Raw genomic sequence first — 16,751 nt, 5'->3', positions numbered from 1 at the left:
GTGGAGCACGTGGGCACAGGGCGTCTCCCCGGGCACAGCCTGGCTGCAGAGGGGCAGCAGGAGGAGTCCAGAGTGCTCCTCTTGGTCAGGCAGTCGTGTCTGTGCCTCTGGAGATGTGCAGTGCTGTGCTAAGGTGCAGGCACTGTCCCCTGGCAGCTGGGCTGTCTCTGGGGGAGCTCGTGTCACTGCTCCCTGCATGTCCCACACAGTGTTCACACAGACCCTTGGATGTTCTGCTTTCCCACCTGTGCACACTCGGGGCACTCCTTCCCAGCCCAGGCCCTCACCACTGCTCTGCTTGGCACTGTCTGAGTCAAAACCTAATGGGAGAAGTACCAGGTAAGATCTGGAGGAAGTCCCAGCCTGCAGACCGGGGGGGCGGGTTGGAGTTGGCTGCTGTTCCTGCCACGTGTAAAATAATACTGAAGGCCTTGAAACAGTGGTACTGCTCGTATTTTTTATGTCTTAGTGTGGTTAATGCTGGTTTTTGGGGAGATCTGAACTTGCTGTTAAGTTCCATGTGGGAGCATCAGGCTTTCCCAGACTGTCAGACTGCCCTCAAATCTAAGTTGGTTTTTCAGAGCACCCCTTGGGCTGCATTGAACTGAGCCCCCAGCCGTGGAGAGGGGTTTAAGTAGCACCACTTACCCATAAAATTATCAATATTAAGTGTTGATGGAAATAAAGAAATACCAATTGTCTTGGTCCAGGCCTAAATCAAAGTGAACTAACAAGGAAATCACCAATGTTGAGTAGCATGTGAGCTGCTTATAGCTAAAAATCTGGAAAAAAAAATCACAATGAAGGTTGAGGTTATTTGGTTGTACCTTTTTTGCATATTTTTGCCTTAAGACCACAATTTCCCAAGCTGTAAACATGCCAATAATTTTGGATTCCCTAAATTATCTTGTATAAATAAAATTAATGCAGTGAAAACTTCTGAGGTCATGATTTTAATATTTTATAAAACTTGCAGCATAAATCTGGGTTATGTAGATGCTGTCATTCCTGATTATGACAGACACTGCAGTGTTGCCATGCCTGGGTTGCAAAGGTGTTCTAATTCCATCAGGAATACAGGCTATAGGCATTTCTTGAGCAATTTAATGGACTTTAGAGGATAAAAAGGGTGAGGGTTTTTTAAGGGGTACAAAAGTGTGAGGCTTTCTGTGTGATAGTATCAGATGCACTGAAAGAAATTATTTCTGGGCATTTTACACTGCTTTAACCAGGCTGTGCTGTAACCTGGGAGAAGTCCAGAGTGAAGGAAAACTTTGGATAGTTCAGGGCCTGAGAGGGTGTTCTTTGTATCTCCATCCTAAAAGTTCCCAGCTACAAAGACGGTTTATTGGATGCACACTGGTGTGTGCTTTGCTGTTAATATAAGAAGTTCATTACATTTAAGTCTTAAGGACATTGAAGCATCTTCCCTTTTAACTGAGTATTTACACATTTCACTGGGAATGCAGTATTTTGTATAGGCTGCTTAAATTCGAGATTTAAGATTGAAACATAAAGCTTGAAATGTAATTCCTGGGGCTAGACCACCAAAGCAGTTCTTTGTGTATGGAATTTACATCAATCAGCGAATAATAAAATTAGAGTACAAATCTTTAGGAGCACAAAGCATTGAAGAGATCAGAATGAGGGTTTCTGTGTCTGTTCCCTCCTTGCCCTGGAGCTCACAGCCCCTCTCAGCTCTGCCAGCAGATCCTCCAGGTGATCCACAGTCCTTACAATGTGAGGCAGTTAAAACTCTGCATTGCTAATTACCTTATTCCTTAAAATCTGCCTTTCAATTGGTTTTCCCTTAACCTGGGCAGTTCTGTTCTCTGTGTTCCCATTTAATTCTGTACCTGTTGGCCACTGGCACTTTCCCCTTCCCACACTTTATTAAAGTGTGTTGCATCTCGCTGAGCTCCTGGTGAAAGAAGGGCCAGTGCTACATGAAGCTCTTGGAACATTGTTAAGCTTTTATTCATGACAGGGTCAAGCAATAACATGTCAGGGAAGCACCCAAATATTTGCACGTTCCTGTTTTTGGTGTGAAGTGGGACACAATATTTAATTTGTAGCATTGTGCAATAGCAGTACTGCAGCTGAGTGTCCGGGGAGTTTTCTAAACCCTTTCATGCAGGGTTTCGTAATGCTGTGAAAGGGGTTTTGTGTGGCTTAACCTTGGCATGGAAGTGGCCTCGGTGTCTAATGCATTTTGAATTAAATCTTTAAAAATGTTCTCAAGTTACCCATTTTTCTCTTGAGTACTTAAAATTCAGTTTATTAAGCTGCACTAGTTCCTACCCTGCTCCCCCCTCATAATAACCTCTAAACCAGTGATTTTTAGCTTATAATTTGTGGACAGCTCCAGGTGTAAATTCATAATGAACATTATATTCAGCTTTGTACACCTGATCTGAATGTCTCAGGAGAGGGGTTTGCTGTGTTTTTTATCAATGGCTTTTATAAAGTCATGTGAGCAAAGTGACTTTTTTAACAGGCCTGTGTGTTTAAAAACGTTCTTGGGCTTTAATCAACACCTGCTGCAATACCCTGAATTTTACTGGTTCAGTGTTGCAGAACCCCTTGCAGTTCCTTGATGTGTACACTCTTGTTTTTAAAAACAGACCTATATAAAGTGTGTATCTTCAATCAGTGGGTTTTAACAGTACATCCCACCTTTTTTGAAAATATGAAAACCTCTTTTTTTTTGTGTATTATTGAAGTGAAGGTAATTTCCCTGTTGTCACTGGTTGACTGTCCTAGAAGTGTCCTGGGAGCTAAATTTCCTATGTTAGTGTGAGGAAATGTCAACGTTAAGTACTGCAAAGTAATTACAGATATACTGGAGTAATTACTTTATAGCTAAATCTCATTTCTCTAAACATTAAATAAACTTTAAAAACTTCTGGTAATTGAAAACTGTGCATTTGTTTTGCTGTTAACAAAATGATAATACAGTAAAACATAAATATTAATATTTTTACTGCTATCCATAAGATATATGCTCCCACTCTTGCCATGCCAAGTGCATAGCACAGGACATCCCTGTGGAATCAGCACCTTCCTGCTGGATGAGAGAGAGAATTTCAATGTGTTTTGGTGCTGCTAGGGGCATTCTTGTGCTGGTTTTGCTGTAGTTTTTCCCCTTAGCATGGAGATAAAAAGATGAGTCTTTCTTTTGTTTTATTCATAAGATACTTAAAAAAAAAAAAAATTTTAAGCCTTTCAGGTGCTCTGGGCTCTTTCCCCCTCCTTAGGCCTGACGCAAACAGCTTTCCATGAGGCTTCACCTCCAGCTATTCCACTTTCAGCTTTGACCTGTGTGAGACTTTTCTTTTCAAGTTTTGGTGTTGTATCTAAATTGGAAGCCTGTGTGGAAAACTGAAAGCTTGGTCTGTGCCAAATACTGGAGCTGGGTTTATGCACTGCTTGATGGTGGCGATTGAATACTTTTCCCTAACTTTATTGGGTGTGTGTACTACTGTGTCCTTAAAAGGAACTGGGAAATAATATTGGGGAGCTAGAAAAATCTTGGGGAGTCTGTCTGCATCAAATTTCTTCAGCTTTAGCAAAGAAACAGAAGGGATCTCCAAACTTTTCCTAACTTCTTGTGTCAGCAGTGGGGAATTTGGTAGTTTAGCTTGGGTGGCAGGAAGAATGGTAAATGTAGCCAAGGAATAATTTGGCTTCAGGATATCTTCAACTATAATTCCAGCATTTTTCCCCAGTTCATTAGGATTCCTTGACTAAGCAGAACTTGGTCATGCAATTTGAACTGAGCTAAATGTGGTTGCTCTCTAGAACGTGCTCCCATTGTCAGGTTGTCTGTCCCAGGGCAGAATAAAGAACCACAGGTTGTTTGAGAAAGCTGAGACACTGGGAGTGCCAAACCTTAATTTTCAAAGCTCCTGCAGGTGGCTTCTAAAGCTCTGCCACCCCAGTGTCACCTCCTGGCCTCCTTCCCCAGGGGGACTGTGCAGGGCACAGCCGGGTAGGGATTTTGGCCAGGCTGGGCTCTGGGTGAGGCCTCTGCCCCAGAAGCTCTGCTGTGGGCAGCAGTGTGGGTGAACTAAAACTCTGCAGCTGCTGGGGGTCAGTTAAAATGTTCAGCTGGGCACTAAAGCCACGAGGTTACAGAGGGGGAAAAGGAGCTCAGGCCAGAGGGATGGCTTGTCCTCGATTGCTGCACAGGATCTTCAGTGGTTATTTTACCCTCGGCAGCTAACTGTGATGAATGTAGAAATAACATAGATAAGTACCCACGTTAACATACTAATGAGTTGCCTGCCTTGAGTGATTTGTTGTGGCATCTAACTGCTTCTTCTCTTCCTTCCTTTTTGTCACCCTGCAGTGTTCTGTGCCAAGGTCTTTGTGGCTAGGCTGCTCCAACCTGGTAGAGAGCATGTGCGCACTGAGATGCCTGCAGAGCATGCCCAGTGTCAGATGTCTCCAGGTGCCTTTCTTCTTTCTTGTTGTAAATGTTATGCTGTTGAACTTGTGTTAAACTCTCAGGACTCTGTTTAATCAAATTGTTATGTCTGCTGAATGTTTTTTGTGCATCCTTTTCTGAAATCTTCTACTTAACTGCATTGTAGGAGTGACTCTTTAAGGGCTTTCTGTGCAGTAGGGCTGGGGGGGATGAGCTGTTGTGTTTTATTGCCTGTTAACTGAAGTTGTGATATCAGTAGCATAGTTCTGCATGTTGCCTGCTACGTTTTGCTTTTTCATTTAACTTAAAAATAACATAATGAGCTTTGCCATTTCTCTTAAATTGCAATGAACTGACCAGCCTGTGATATTTGTGTGATTTAATTTAGAAAGGATAAGCTTTTTATTTGCTCCTAAGCGTGGTCGTGGGTGTAGCCTTACCTTAATCTTTGCACATGTTTGAATGTAGAATAGTGAGCATGGAGCCCTGGGGTCTTTGGGTTGCCCTGTTAGCTCAGTTTTTTAACTTATAAGAAGTGAAGAACAAGGGATGGGGGGGAGGAGGGGGGAGGAAGAGGTGGTCTGCATAGAAAACCATTAAATCCTAAGTTCTCTGTTGTTTTTCTTCTAGTAAGCTGTTGGAGCTGAGCCTGCATAATTTATAGATGGGGAATTGCTGCTTCATTGGTTTGGGAGGGATTGAAAATGATAAAAAGGGAACTTTGGGGACCAGTTAACAATCTTGAACTCCCAGGGTATTTACCTTGGAAGGAAAATGCTGAACATGTGTAGTAACTGTGGCACTTCCCAAAGTGTTTCTGAATGTAACGGGATTATTTAACATTAGTCTATTTGGTAACATAAGAGCATTATTCAGTGGTTCAGTCTTTCATGTGTATAAAATGAGTACTTAAAAGAAATTGCTTTTTTGTGAATGAAAATGAACAATTGAGTTTTGTGTGTCACTCCATTTGAGGTCAGCCGCTGAAGAACATCAGTGTCTTACCTTAGAGAGTAACCAGTTTTTTCGAAACCTTTCCTCTCACCTGCAAAATATGGCCATTTGAAATTCAGCAAATCTGATTTACACTACCAGAAATTCCTTCAGAATTTTTGTTAAAATGCAAATCTGTTTTTCTGTTTGAATGCTTTATGTTTCCAGTTTTGAAAGAATATTCAAAGAACAAAAACTTATATCCAAGACAAACTTACAGATGGACAATTCAGTTTTATAGAAATGAGCACTCATGGCCAAATAATGCTTACAGAAGAGCATCTAGAGTCATGCCAGGGCAGAGTCCCACAGGTTTGGTGTCTGTCTTGGCAGTATTTGCAAGCTGCTTCTAATTTTGACAGGATGGGCTTGTTGGGGTGTCCGCAGGGCCAGGGGCTGGACTTTGATGATCCTTGTGGGTCCTTTCTAGCTCAGGATATTCCATAGTTCAATGAAATATTGTACCAAAATAAAGGGTTTTTTCTTTCATTAAGGTTGGTTTGTTTTTGTAGAGCTGCAACTAGAAAATGCTTTGAGACTTTTAGAAGTGTCTGTGAGGGATTATTAAAAAAAAAAAAAAAAAAAAAAAAAAGTTCTCTTTTTGGATGTGTGACTCAGTGATGCCTGAAGAGGAACTTGGAAGCAAAAATGGCACCAGCTGTTTTCTCTATTTATTATTTTTGACGCTGTGACTTGCCCTTCATTGTTTCCTGAGCTCTAAGCCCACACAGAAGTTAGGTGAGGCACAGATAGCAGGAGCTCTTGGTTCTGTAGCATGCATTCAGGTAGAGTGAATTGATTAATAGGAAGTGCTGGCAGGGAAATACAGAAGCTCCTGGGTGACTGACAGAAGTTATCTGGGATTGTATCTGTTGTGTGTGGTGTGTGTAGAGTAACCAGTGAACAGGCCAGAAAGGGGGAAGAGCAGGCTTCACTCTGGAGCCTTGGAGGATCTCTTCAGGAAGCTCCTACTCACTCCTGGGGCTTTTTCCAACCTTTAGGTTTCTGCAGTCACCTGCCACTCACCTAAAGGAAGAAATCAGGGATTAGGTTTGCTCTGCTTTTCTGTGGCACTGTTAACAATCATCAAACCTAACAAGGCTGTTGAAAATCATGCTGTAGCGTTTCAGCAAACCCCCTCTGCCCGTGGATTGGGGGAGGTGTTCCAGTTCTCAGTCTGGCTGTGTGTTCTGTGCTTTTCCTCATGCAGTGAAATACCTGCATAGTACCTGCAGTTTACTGGAGAAATATTTGCTTTCTGCTTTCTGTGAGCTGTTAGTGAATGCAGAAGAGAATCAGGTAATTTATTAAAAAATATCAATTCCTATTTTGTGATACTTAAGGTTTGCTCTCCTCTACTCTGTCATTTGGTTAATTGATATTATTAGGAAATAAAGTCCCTGACACTTAACACTTATTTCTGTTGCATGGAGAAGTACATATTAAATGCCAGTTCATAATACTTGAAACTGCTACAAGGCCTTAGTTTTAACTGCTTAGTTACCTTAGTTACCTGCGTAGATGTTTCTGTACACAAACACACTGGTATCCAATAGCTCCTGCTTCATTTGCTTTGATATGGATTTCTCTGCAAGATTAAAACCAAAACTCTTGTTCAGGTCTTTAGAGAAACTGCTTCTTGTGTGTGATGCAACCCTGTGGATACAGCACTTTCTGTGGCTTCATCCTTGGAGCATGGCTGGGTTTTGAGTGTGTTTTGTGGTGCTGATTTGGGAAATGGCTCCAGCAGGGCTGACAGGCAGGGTCCTGGGCTCTGTGACTAAACATCTCCAGTGTGAAGTGAGCACTGCTCATTAGGCAGCAGAAGATAAGAGCCCTAGCATCACTTTGAATTATTGCATAATATAGGAGGTGATGAAATAAGTATTGGGAAATGAATTATTAGAGAGATACAATGAAATTAAACCAGTAACCAATTACTGCCCCGCCAAGTTTCTTCCCTGTCTTCAGTTACACTTTTCTTCCACTTCTGTTTTTAAAAAAAATCATTTTATCTCTCTTCTAAAACTCCGCTTAGGTTTTGTCATGCTTATTTACGCCCTCCCGAGGTCTTTGGGGTTCTTAGAAAAGGTTGTTTCCTACATCTTTCCATCTATTCTTGAAGTTTTCAGCTTAATTGCATGTAGTGCCCTGCTCCTCTTTCCCTCTTGTGTTCACACATGGGCTGTGTGGCCTGGAAGCTTTAACAGAGGTAATTCACTGCAGGAGCAAGGAATGTCTCACTTCCCGAGCTGCCAGTGGGAGATGTCAGCTTGTTCTTCCACAGGCCAGATCTTAACATTCCTGCAGTGGCTTTTTCAGACTTGAGGCTCCCCTGACTCCTCCCAGTTCTCCCAGTACTCTGGAGGCTTGGGATAGCACCCCTAGCTTTCCTGTCCTTTATCCTTGGCTTCTGCCCGGTGGGATGTCCAGTTCCATAGGTGCTCCTGGATCTGCATTTTACTTTTTGTGGAGTCCCCATCCCCAGAGGTGGCACTCAGTGCTCTGGGCTGGGTATCTAACATAAATTTTTCTTCTTCCAGTTTAAACACAGAAGTTTCCAGAAGGGAGTTTATCTTTCTGTTTATTGGTGTTACAATTTAGCATTAACTTGCTTAAGCTTCTGTATGTTTTTCTTTACTGATTTTGAGCTTCTGTTGATGTTTCTATTCTGATACCAGAGGGAAGCACAACAACAGAAAGTGTGGTTGGAAAAACTTGTAGCTGAAAGCTAAGAATTGAACATGAAATTTTCTTCATCCTCTTTTCCCAGTACAAATTCAGGCACAATGCAGTTTTCTTGAAACGACAGCGAGTGCCAGAGATGGACTCTGCTTAAACCTCCTCCTCCTCCAGAGCATGAAATCACAAATGGGAAATGATGAGTGGCCTGTCGCTCTGGAGCCTGCATCCCTTTGGAAATGTTATTCTCTGCAGCTGTTGAAATGAGTTGTCATAACCAGACAACTGCTTTGCTGCTTCTGTTAGGTCTGAAGTCATTTACAAATACCTCTTTGACATGTTTTCTGGTATTTTGCCTCAAAACGGTGGAACTGTTACCATTTCTTTTTGGAAAAAGTCCAACAGATCCATTAAAAAGAAATACATACTTGACTTCTTTTCTTTAAAGGAACAGAATGTTCTCTCCAATATCTGAATTGTTTGTGCTTGTTCCCTGTGTTTGAACAGACCTTTCAGAGACACAGAGCTTTCAAACGAAGGTAGATGCAATTGAAGCTGCCCATGGTGGGTCTGGGGGCAGTGTGGACAGGGAGATGGCCTGGATTCCCCAGTCCTTAAATCCAGGGTAAAAATGGCCAGTTTTCCTTCTGGTAATCAGCAGTGATGCTTTCCAGTGTGGTTCCTTCTGGCTGGAGTCTCCTCTCAGTGAAAAGTGACAACAGTTTGGGGTTTGTGTTCAGCAGTTTCTTGTAATAACTTTTTGTTTTTAGTTCTCAGTATAGGTGTTAGAGGTTTTGAGGCCTGATCTGACAGCTCAGTTTGGTGGCAGCTGTGCATTCTGCAGGTATTTTGCAAAGGGTAACATTACATTTTATTCCCCCTGGTGCTTCAGTGTTTGACCATCCCAGTCGTCTCTGCCATATCCCAGCCTGTTTCCTTTGGAGTGCCTAAACCGGGATGAGTACTCTGGAGGCAGTCTGGGCATCCCTTACAGTCACAGCAGCTTCTTGTGCTGCTTCCTGCTGGTGTGGCTAGCCATGGCTTGCTGCTGGACCCAGACACCAGGAGGACGGGGAAATGTGAAATGTAGGAATTACTTCTCCCAGGCATGATTTATTATCCAGAGGTTCTGATAAGCACTTCTCTGGTGTCCTTCGTGTATCTAAGTGCTTTGGGCTTTACGTTTTGAGTTTTTAACTGAGCCTATTCATTCTTAGAGGCAGGAAGGGACCTTTTCTGTCTTGGGTCAGTTTCTAGTGTTTGTTTGGAAGTGGAAGTGAATGGTTGCTCACTGGAGTAAATCCCAGGACTGAGCTCTGAGCCAGAGCTCTGCTCTTTGCTTTCCTCAGCTAAGGAGCAGAATGTGTCCTTGATGTGTGAGAACCCGCAAAATGGAGTAAATATCTGTGAGTTTGGATTCCTGATTTGCCTAGGACATCGTGTATATCCATCACTTGGAGCTTGCTGTGGCTCCTGCTGAGGATTCCAGCTGTATTCCCTGGGGTCAGCAAAAGAGGGGTGAGAATTCCAGCTGTCTTCCCTGTAGTCAGCAAAAGGGGGGAGCAGCCTGTGAAACCTCGCGGCAGGTTGGGGTCACCTGTGGTGGCCTCCCCTGGCTGGCACCATTTGGGTGCTGCCAAGCACTGACCTTTCTGCTTGTGGGGAAGGAGTTTTGCTGCAACAAATAATGTGATACACACAAGTGCTTTTTTTGGACTTTGTTGTTTTTCAGTGGTTTTTGGAGAGCACTAAAGGTTATACTCTTCATCTTCAGGCTGCCAAGCGTGCTTGAACAGAAGAGTCGCCCCTTTCAGGAGCCTGCTCCACTTGGTGGGCAGTTCTCTCATCATGGGCTTCTCTTTAGAAGTTGCCAGCATTCAGAAGTCAGTAATTGACTTCATCACTGGTCTTTATGAGGCAGGTGAGGCAGAAGAGTGATATGAGTCCCTCTGAGACATGTCACTAAGCTGCTGCTGCAGGTGGGACTTGTGAACGCAGCAAAAGTCATGAGACCTTAGAGATCCAGTCCTTATTCTTTGGATGATTTGCTGGTCTGCCTTTTGTTAGTGTTTCTCTCCCGTTCCGTTCAGAGGTCCCAATCTGTCCACTCCACACTGGGCAGGATATGTCCCTGTGGAGGCAGGTTCTCCGTGGTGAATTCATGGATCACCACAGGGCGCTGGACCTTACCTTGGCCAATCCAGTGCCCGTTGCTCAGAGCTGCAACAGCGAGTGCAATGTCAGACATCACTTGTGTCCCTCAGTAAGCACAACTCAGTCCCACTAAACCTGAGAGATTTCACAAGTGGTGGGCAGGAGCTGTTATTGCTGATGGCTCTTCAAAGTGTCTGCAGAAGGGATGCCACAGCCTCGTGTTGATGCTTTCTCAGCCTCCTGTGGAAGAGAGGATTTTTTCTGTCTCTGTTCCTGTTACGGTGGAAAGAAATGTGTTAGAAAACGTGCCTTGCTCCCTGCCTGCCTTCTGGCAGTGCCATGCTCATGCTGGGAGGGATGGAAGAGGGAAAGGAGGAGATGCAAAGCAGTCTGTTCTGGGTGTGTGTGACAGTCCTCTTCTTTGCAGGTGGCTGCTTTTTCTGTATTTCTTCTGTGTGCAAATACCTTCTGTTTTGCAAAAGATGAATAATTGAGGTTTACTGCAGTTTTAGTATTTCAGACTGTTCAGTGGCTTTGAGCAACCTTTGTGTAGCTTTTACTGTAAAAGTTTGTATAGAAGCCTGTTCAAAACCTGCTTAAAGTGTCTGAGGCCCTTGAGTGTCCCCTCCCTCTCACAGCTCTTCAAACCCCTCGTGCTGAGGGTTGTGCTTTGGGCTGGCAATTTGAGGCAACTCCCTTTGGTTTAATATGGAAACAGCAGGAGAGATCTGAACCTAAATCCCCTCTGGGAAACCAGGAATAACCTTTGAAGTATTTTAACTTTGCACCAGGCAGCCAAGTTGCAAATGTGTAGTTAATCTTAACAGAGGCTAATTTATTTTTGATGAATTTGAACTGATCTAATTACTAGCCTAGCCTGAAATTTGCTTCCCAGATGTTACTTATCCTACTTTAATCTGGAATACTGTTAACACTTACTGTGTGGGGCAGAATGCTGTCTTCTGCCTTGTTTCCTCCTGAGTGTGGTGCAGAGAGAAATGTCCAGCTTTTGGAGTGTTTGGAATTTGATTTTGCCTTGCCCTAGCGTGGGGATGTCCACACAGTCCCTGGGGCTTTGGGAGGGGTGCTCCATGGCAATGGCAGAACTTGTAGGAGGGGATGGGGCAGGTTCTGGGCTATGAAACAGCAGTGCTTGATGGAGCAGTTGAGTTGCAGGGATGCCTCAGCTGCCTCTGGAGTGTCTTGGCTTCTCCTGGAGCCCTGGAATTCAGCTGCTGTTCTGTGCTCAACCCTCGGTCGGATGTACTAATCTGAGCACTGAAATGCAGCTTTAAATTGTTTTCCTTTTACAAGTCCTGTAAATGATGAGATGAGTGGATCTGAAGAGGTCTCTTTGTATCTGCTCTGAAAGGAAGAAAAGTGATGATAATCTCGAGCCAGTATTTTCCTTTCTAGTTTTCTTTTTTGGATGCTTTTTTTAATACAGGAAATAAAAGCTAAAGGGGCTCTTTACTAGACATTGTGACAGTTGCTAAGGTAGTAAATATGATTTAATGTTTTCATAACAAAAAAAAAAAAAATCCCAAAAGCTTGACATACCTAATTCTCCTAACTGGCTAACAAAATCCAGTTATTTAGAGTAGCTTTTGTAACAGTTATAGGTGCAGATTTTCTGAACAAGTGTGTAATGGTGTAGTCAAAGCTTTAAAAAACTTAAGCTCTGCTTTTCCTTCAGAACTTTCAGTGAGTTCACTGTGTAAGTGGCATGGTTTGAGGGTTGCCCTGAGACTTAAAAGTGCAGAGGAAAAACTGTTCTACTCTGGGATGAATTAAGATTAAAAGTGCAGATTCTACCTAAATGAGTTTATGTGGAAAACAGATGAACCATTAGTGCAAAACTACTACTACTACTAATTCTAGCTGAGAACTTGTGGTAACTTCTCTTCATTTAAAAAAAATCACTTGAAAAAGCAAACCAATACCTTGCTCCTGCCATCGGTGTACCTTCCTACAGCCAGTTTGTCAGGGCTGTGTTTCTGGTTTAAACATTTTGCTGTTAAGAAAGATTAGGCAGAAAGGATTTCTCTTTTGAGGTATTTGGCCTCTATAGAGTAGTGAAAGTTAATTGGGTGATGTTTTAGGCAAGTGACTGCAAGTGTTGGCAGTGATCTATCAGTGATAAGCCTGGTGCTCTGATACACAATTTGAGTACTGAGATTTTGCTGCTGTGGCAGGAGTGTGGATCAGGATCCTTGCATACATCAGTGTCTGCCAAGGAAAGCTGAGTGACTGGACAGTGAAAGGCAGGAACTGGGACACGTGGAAAACAAACACCACTTGTAGGTTGAAGGTGGAATTAAAGCTCCTGTTGGGCTGGACAGGGGTGGGATAATGAATCCAGTCTTCTTCTGGGTGAGCTGAGGGTGAGCATCTGCAAGGAGCCTTGCTGGCTCCTCTTACTGCCAGCTGCTCCTGCACAGGCTGGGAGAGTGTTATTATTTTTATTATTAATTGAAAATTTCCCCCTGGCAGTGCAAGCTGAATATGTGAGCGCCTTAACGTAGCCCACAGCCCTGGCCTGGCCGAAATGCCAGCTGCTTTTGCCATTTCTCCTGCTCCTGCATCAGTGGTGCTCCCTGTGTGAGGGGCAGATGCACAGTGAGTGGTTTCTCTGTGTATTTGGGCTCTGGTTTTCCATCCAGCAGAAGGGGTTTTGCACCATGTGCAAGTTTTGCAGGCCGTGCTTTGGTGCAGGGATGAGTCATCAAATTGCTACAATTACACAATTCCCTGCTCATTGTCCTTGTAAATACAATGTGTTTTTATAGGATGGATGCAGGCAGGTTTGGGTTACTCTTTACTCCAGACGCTCAGAGCATTAAAGGAGAGTTTAGGGTGTCTTGGAAACAGTTCTGCAAGGAAGGTGATGTTAACGTGATCCTGCAGTACCTGCTGAGGTAATGCTGCTCTTAAAAACTAACCAGTTACTGCATATTTAAAACCCAACAAAACCAAACCAAACTCCCACTGCATGTCTCTTGGGATTGCAGTAATTACATTGTTTTTCTGGTGACATCAGTTTGCTGTGTGGAAATGGAGGCATGCTGGAAAACAGCTCTGACTTGGACAGAAGTGCAATTGTTTTGTTTCTTACGACAACCTAAATTGAACTAACAGTCAGTCAGTGACTATTTTGGATGTAAATCTTTTTGAGAACGTGTAATATGTTGTTTCAGAAGCTCTAAAAGCCCCAGAGTGATTTTGCTGTGGCAGTTTTCCATCAGCTGTGGTCCTTGACAGGCTGGGGTAAGGATTAAATTCCTGCCCTGCCAGGCAGGCTCAGGCTGCAGTTTGGGCACACAGCTGCCTGGTAAAAGGATGTGCCATCACCAAAGGCTCACTGGTGCAGTTGGAGTTGCTCAGTGTTTCATGGAATTGGATCAGAAGAGTAATCCTGAGCTGCTGGGCATTTTCATGTGTAATTTCAGTTTAAAACCAAGTTTTGTGATGTGACTCTGGGCACAGCTCACATTGGCCCGATTTCGGAGGGCCACCAGGGTGATTTGAGGGATGGAGCACTTCTCTCCTGAGGAAAGGCTGAGAAAATTGGGATTGTTCAGCCTAGAGAAGGGAAGGCTCCAAGAATATCTGAGTCTGGCCTTCCAGGAGCTGAAGGGAGAGCTGACAAGAAACACACAGAGAGATTATTTACATGATTTTATTAGTTACATGTGAAATCAGATATACTGAATACTTAAAGAAATACAGTTTTATGTGTATATATATATACACACATACATACAAGATTAGCAAGTTAATTTGTAATGAGTTTAAGGTGAGGACTGATACTCTTGAAACAAAGTGAAAATAGTGCTACTAATTGCCAATCATCAAGGCACTGGTGGTTAAGCAGAGTGATCTGCTCAGTGACTGCTTGTAGTCTTTGGAACCAGCAGAAATAACTGTTCTGGAACATTCAGATGAGGAATGCCTTGGGATTTTCCTTCTCTGGGCAGAAGCAAGAGCAAGCAATTCTAGCTTTGGGGAATTTATTGCTCTGGCCAAAGCTTCCTGCAGAACAAACCCTCAAGAGGTGTCAAACTGGGGTATGGGAGAGCATTAGGTATCTTTTAAAAACTTACCATCTATAACTGGTGGTCAAATTTAGAGTTTGTAGCATCTTGAAACACAAACTGCAGGACTGTGGTGCTGAATTCAGCATGTCTTCCTTGATACTTTTTGGTGGTTAGTCAGAGGCCAAATAAAAATTGATGCCCTATTTTCAGTTATGAGGGGTTTTTTCTAATTTTGCCTTCAGCTGTTGGCTCTTGGTAGACTCTTTAAGTATTTTAAGTATATTTTTGTTTGAACTTCCAGCAATAGCTCCACTAAAATAAAACCTGGCAACTGGGAGAGCACTGAGCTAGGTAGGAATTGAAGCATGTTCAGCCTAATTCGTGCAGATCCCCAGTGCTTACATAAATAGTTTAGTTTAAGCTGAAACAAGCAGTTACTAATTCAGACATCAAAACCAGACGTGGCCATGATCAGCAGAGTGAACCTTTATGTTTGGTGGACAACCAGCTGTCCCTGGTGGCCAAGGAGGCCAATGGAACCTGAGGACATCAGAATTTTTGCATTTCTTCACAGATGGACCTTGAGGAGGGTGAGAGGGAAGGAATTTGGTCCTTGCTGTGAGAGGGGTTGGTTCCCATCTTGTGCAGTCTGGGTTTGGGGTTCTCCAAATTAATTTCGTATTTGTGCTACAGGACATTTCTGGTAAGAGCCTCTTCATAGCTCAAAGAGAAAAATCCACTCTTTATCTCTGATCAAGTATCAAGATGTTGTTAATAAACATGGTTTAACAGGTTCCTGGGTTAGCAAATGCTGCCCATTTCTCCCCAAGGAGAGGCTCACATTAATTTGGAAATGTTCTGAAGCGTTTGGCAGTTTCTGGCTCTATTAAAAGCAGGAAGCCACAGGGGGCACGTGCTCATCGCTTTTAGCTGGTGCAGATGGTTTCCCAGCTTCCTCCCTTGCTGCTGGCTCCAGCTGTCCCAGAGAATGGTGGATTCCTCACTTTCCCTGGGAAATGTGTGCTTGGACCTCCAGCAGTCCCCGTGTGGCAGAGCTGGCTTCAGGAGGGGCTTGAAGCTCCAGCTTGGTGTACTCCACCTTCAGAGTTTGACTCCGAGGCGTCCATGTAGGTGTTAGTTATTTTGTGTTGGTTCTTGAGCTTCTTCAAAGTCAGATGTGGTTTGTTAAAGGACATCAGAGCCTGTTTAGCTGAATTGTTTTAATTGGTTTTGGTAATTTTGTAACTTTACTGAAATTTCCTGGTGTTTTTTTTCCAGAGAGTCGGAATCTTGTGAGGACTTAGTTGGGTCTTCAGCAAAGGTGGGAATTACTGGTGTAGTTTCAGGGGCAGTGAGACATAGAGGTTCTTACTTTCATTAAAGCTCAAATATGACTCTCTTCTTTTTTCAAGGTAACACAGCTATTGTTCTGTCCATCCACCCTTTGTATCCTGTGAATCCTTTGTTTATCAGGGAAAACTTTTTCATCAGAGAAACTTAGCAGTGTTGTGAGCCTTGCTCAGTGCTGAAACATGTGTGTCCTGCCCCAGTTCCCAGGATTTCCTGCTGTCACTTCCATAATTGCTCTCCTGATACTGAAGCTCAAAGTGGGTTAAGAACAAAGCTGCACCAGGCTGTTCCCCTGCCCAGGCAATTAAGTGACTCAAGGCACTCCCAACTCCAGGAGCCTGGTGCAAACCCAGGCTGAGAGCAGCCTGCTGGAAATCTGGAGCAGCCTGTCCAGCTTTGATGGATTTCTCCTGGAAAAGGTGCAGCTTTTCCTGCACCTGCTGTGAGGGAGGGGAGCCTTGCAGTGCCGCTCACCTGCAGGAAAACATGCGGTGCTTTTGCCCCTCACAGCCTCACATCCATGGAACTGCTGTGCTTCAGACATCAGTTACTACCTGGTATCCAAGAATCTTAATTGACACTGTGATTTATGGAGTTTTCGAGTACCTACAATTTTTTGCCTTTGGGGATCATTCATAGTTTTTTCTATTTCAAAACCTTTTCATAATGTCCAAAGGGAATTAGCTTGATGTAATTAGGCTTGTCAGAACCTCTTTCTCTCCAAGTAACTTGTGAACCTGTTTTTGCCCTGGTTTTCTGCACTCCATAGACATCCCAGAAACGTGAGGTATTGTGGAGCAGAAAGGCTAAAGAAAGCCTGAAGTTTCTGCAGGATTAAGCAAGGAATGTGGGATGCAAATCTCCAGGAAATGAGCTTTTAAACTTGCCCAGCTTGTGGAGCAATGTGTGAATTTTACTGCCATTTCTGGTTACAGTCAATGGAAATAGAGGCTGGGAGCTTTGCTCAATGTAACTCGATTTAGTTGGGTTTTAACAACTGTGAGGCAGCAACAAAACATCCCAGCTTGGACCCATTGTTATCTCTTGGCTGTCACTGCTGTTCCCAGTAGGGATGGGGAGCACTTACTCAAAGCTGACTAATTAAG

General features: G+C 43.5%; 1 protein-coding gene across 4 annotated transcripts in view; it reads left to right on the top strand.

Moving 5' to 3' along the window:
- The window catches only part of FBXW11 (F-box and WD repeat domain containing 11), a 55,129-nt gene that overhangs the window by 11,355 nt on the left and 27,023 nt on the right, over window positions 1-16,751 (top strand). Inside the window, exon 3 of one of the 4 annotated variants that reach the window (XM_066328851.1) lies at window positions 4,352-4,453. The exons of the other annotated variants lie outside the window; for them this stretch is intronic. Coding sequence (XP_066184948.1) covers window positions 4,403-4,453 — 51 coding nt within the window. The 5' untranslated portion in view covers window positions 4,352-4,402. The remainder of the gene's footprint in view (window positions 1-4,351; window positions 4,454-16,751) is intronic. 4 annotated transcript variants of the gene reach the window in all.

Source organism: Sylvia atricapilla, chromosome 14 (genome assembly GCF_009819655.1).
Source record: "Sylvia atricapilla isolate bSylAtr1 chromosome 14, bSylAtr1.pri, whole genome shotgun sequence".
NCBI lineage: Eukaryota > Metazoa > Chordata > Aves > Passeriformes > Sylviidae > Sylvia > Sylvia atricapilla.
This window is presented reverse-complemented; position numbering and strand designations above follow the sequence as displayed.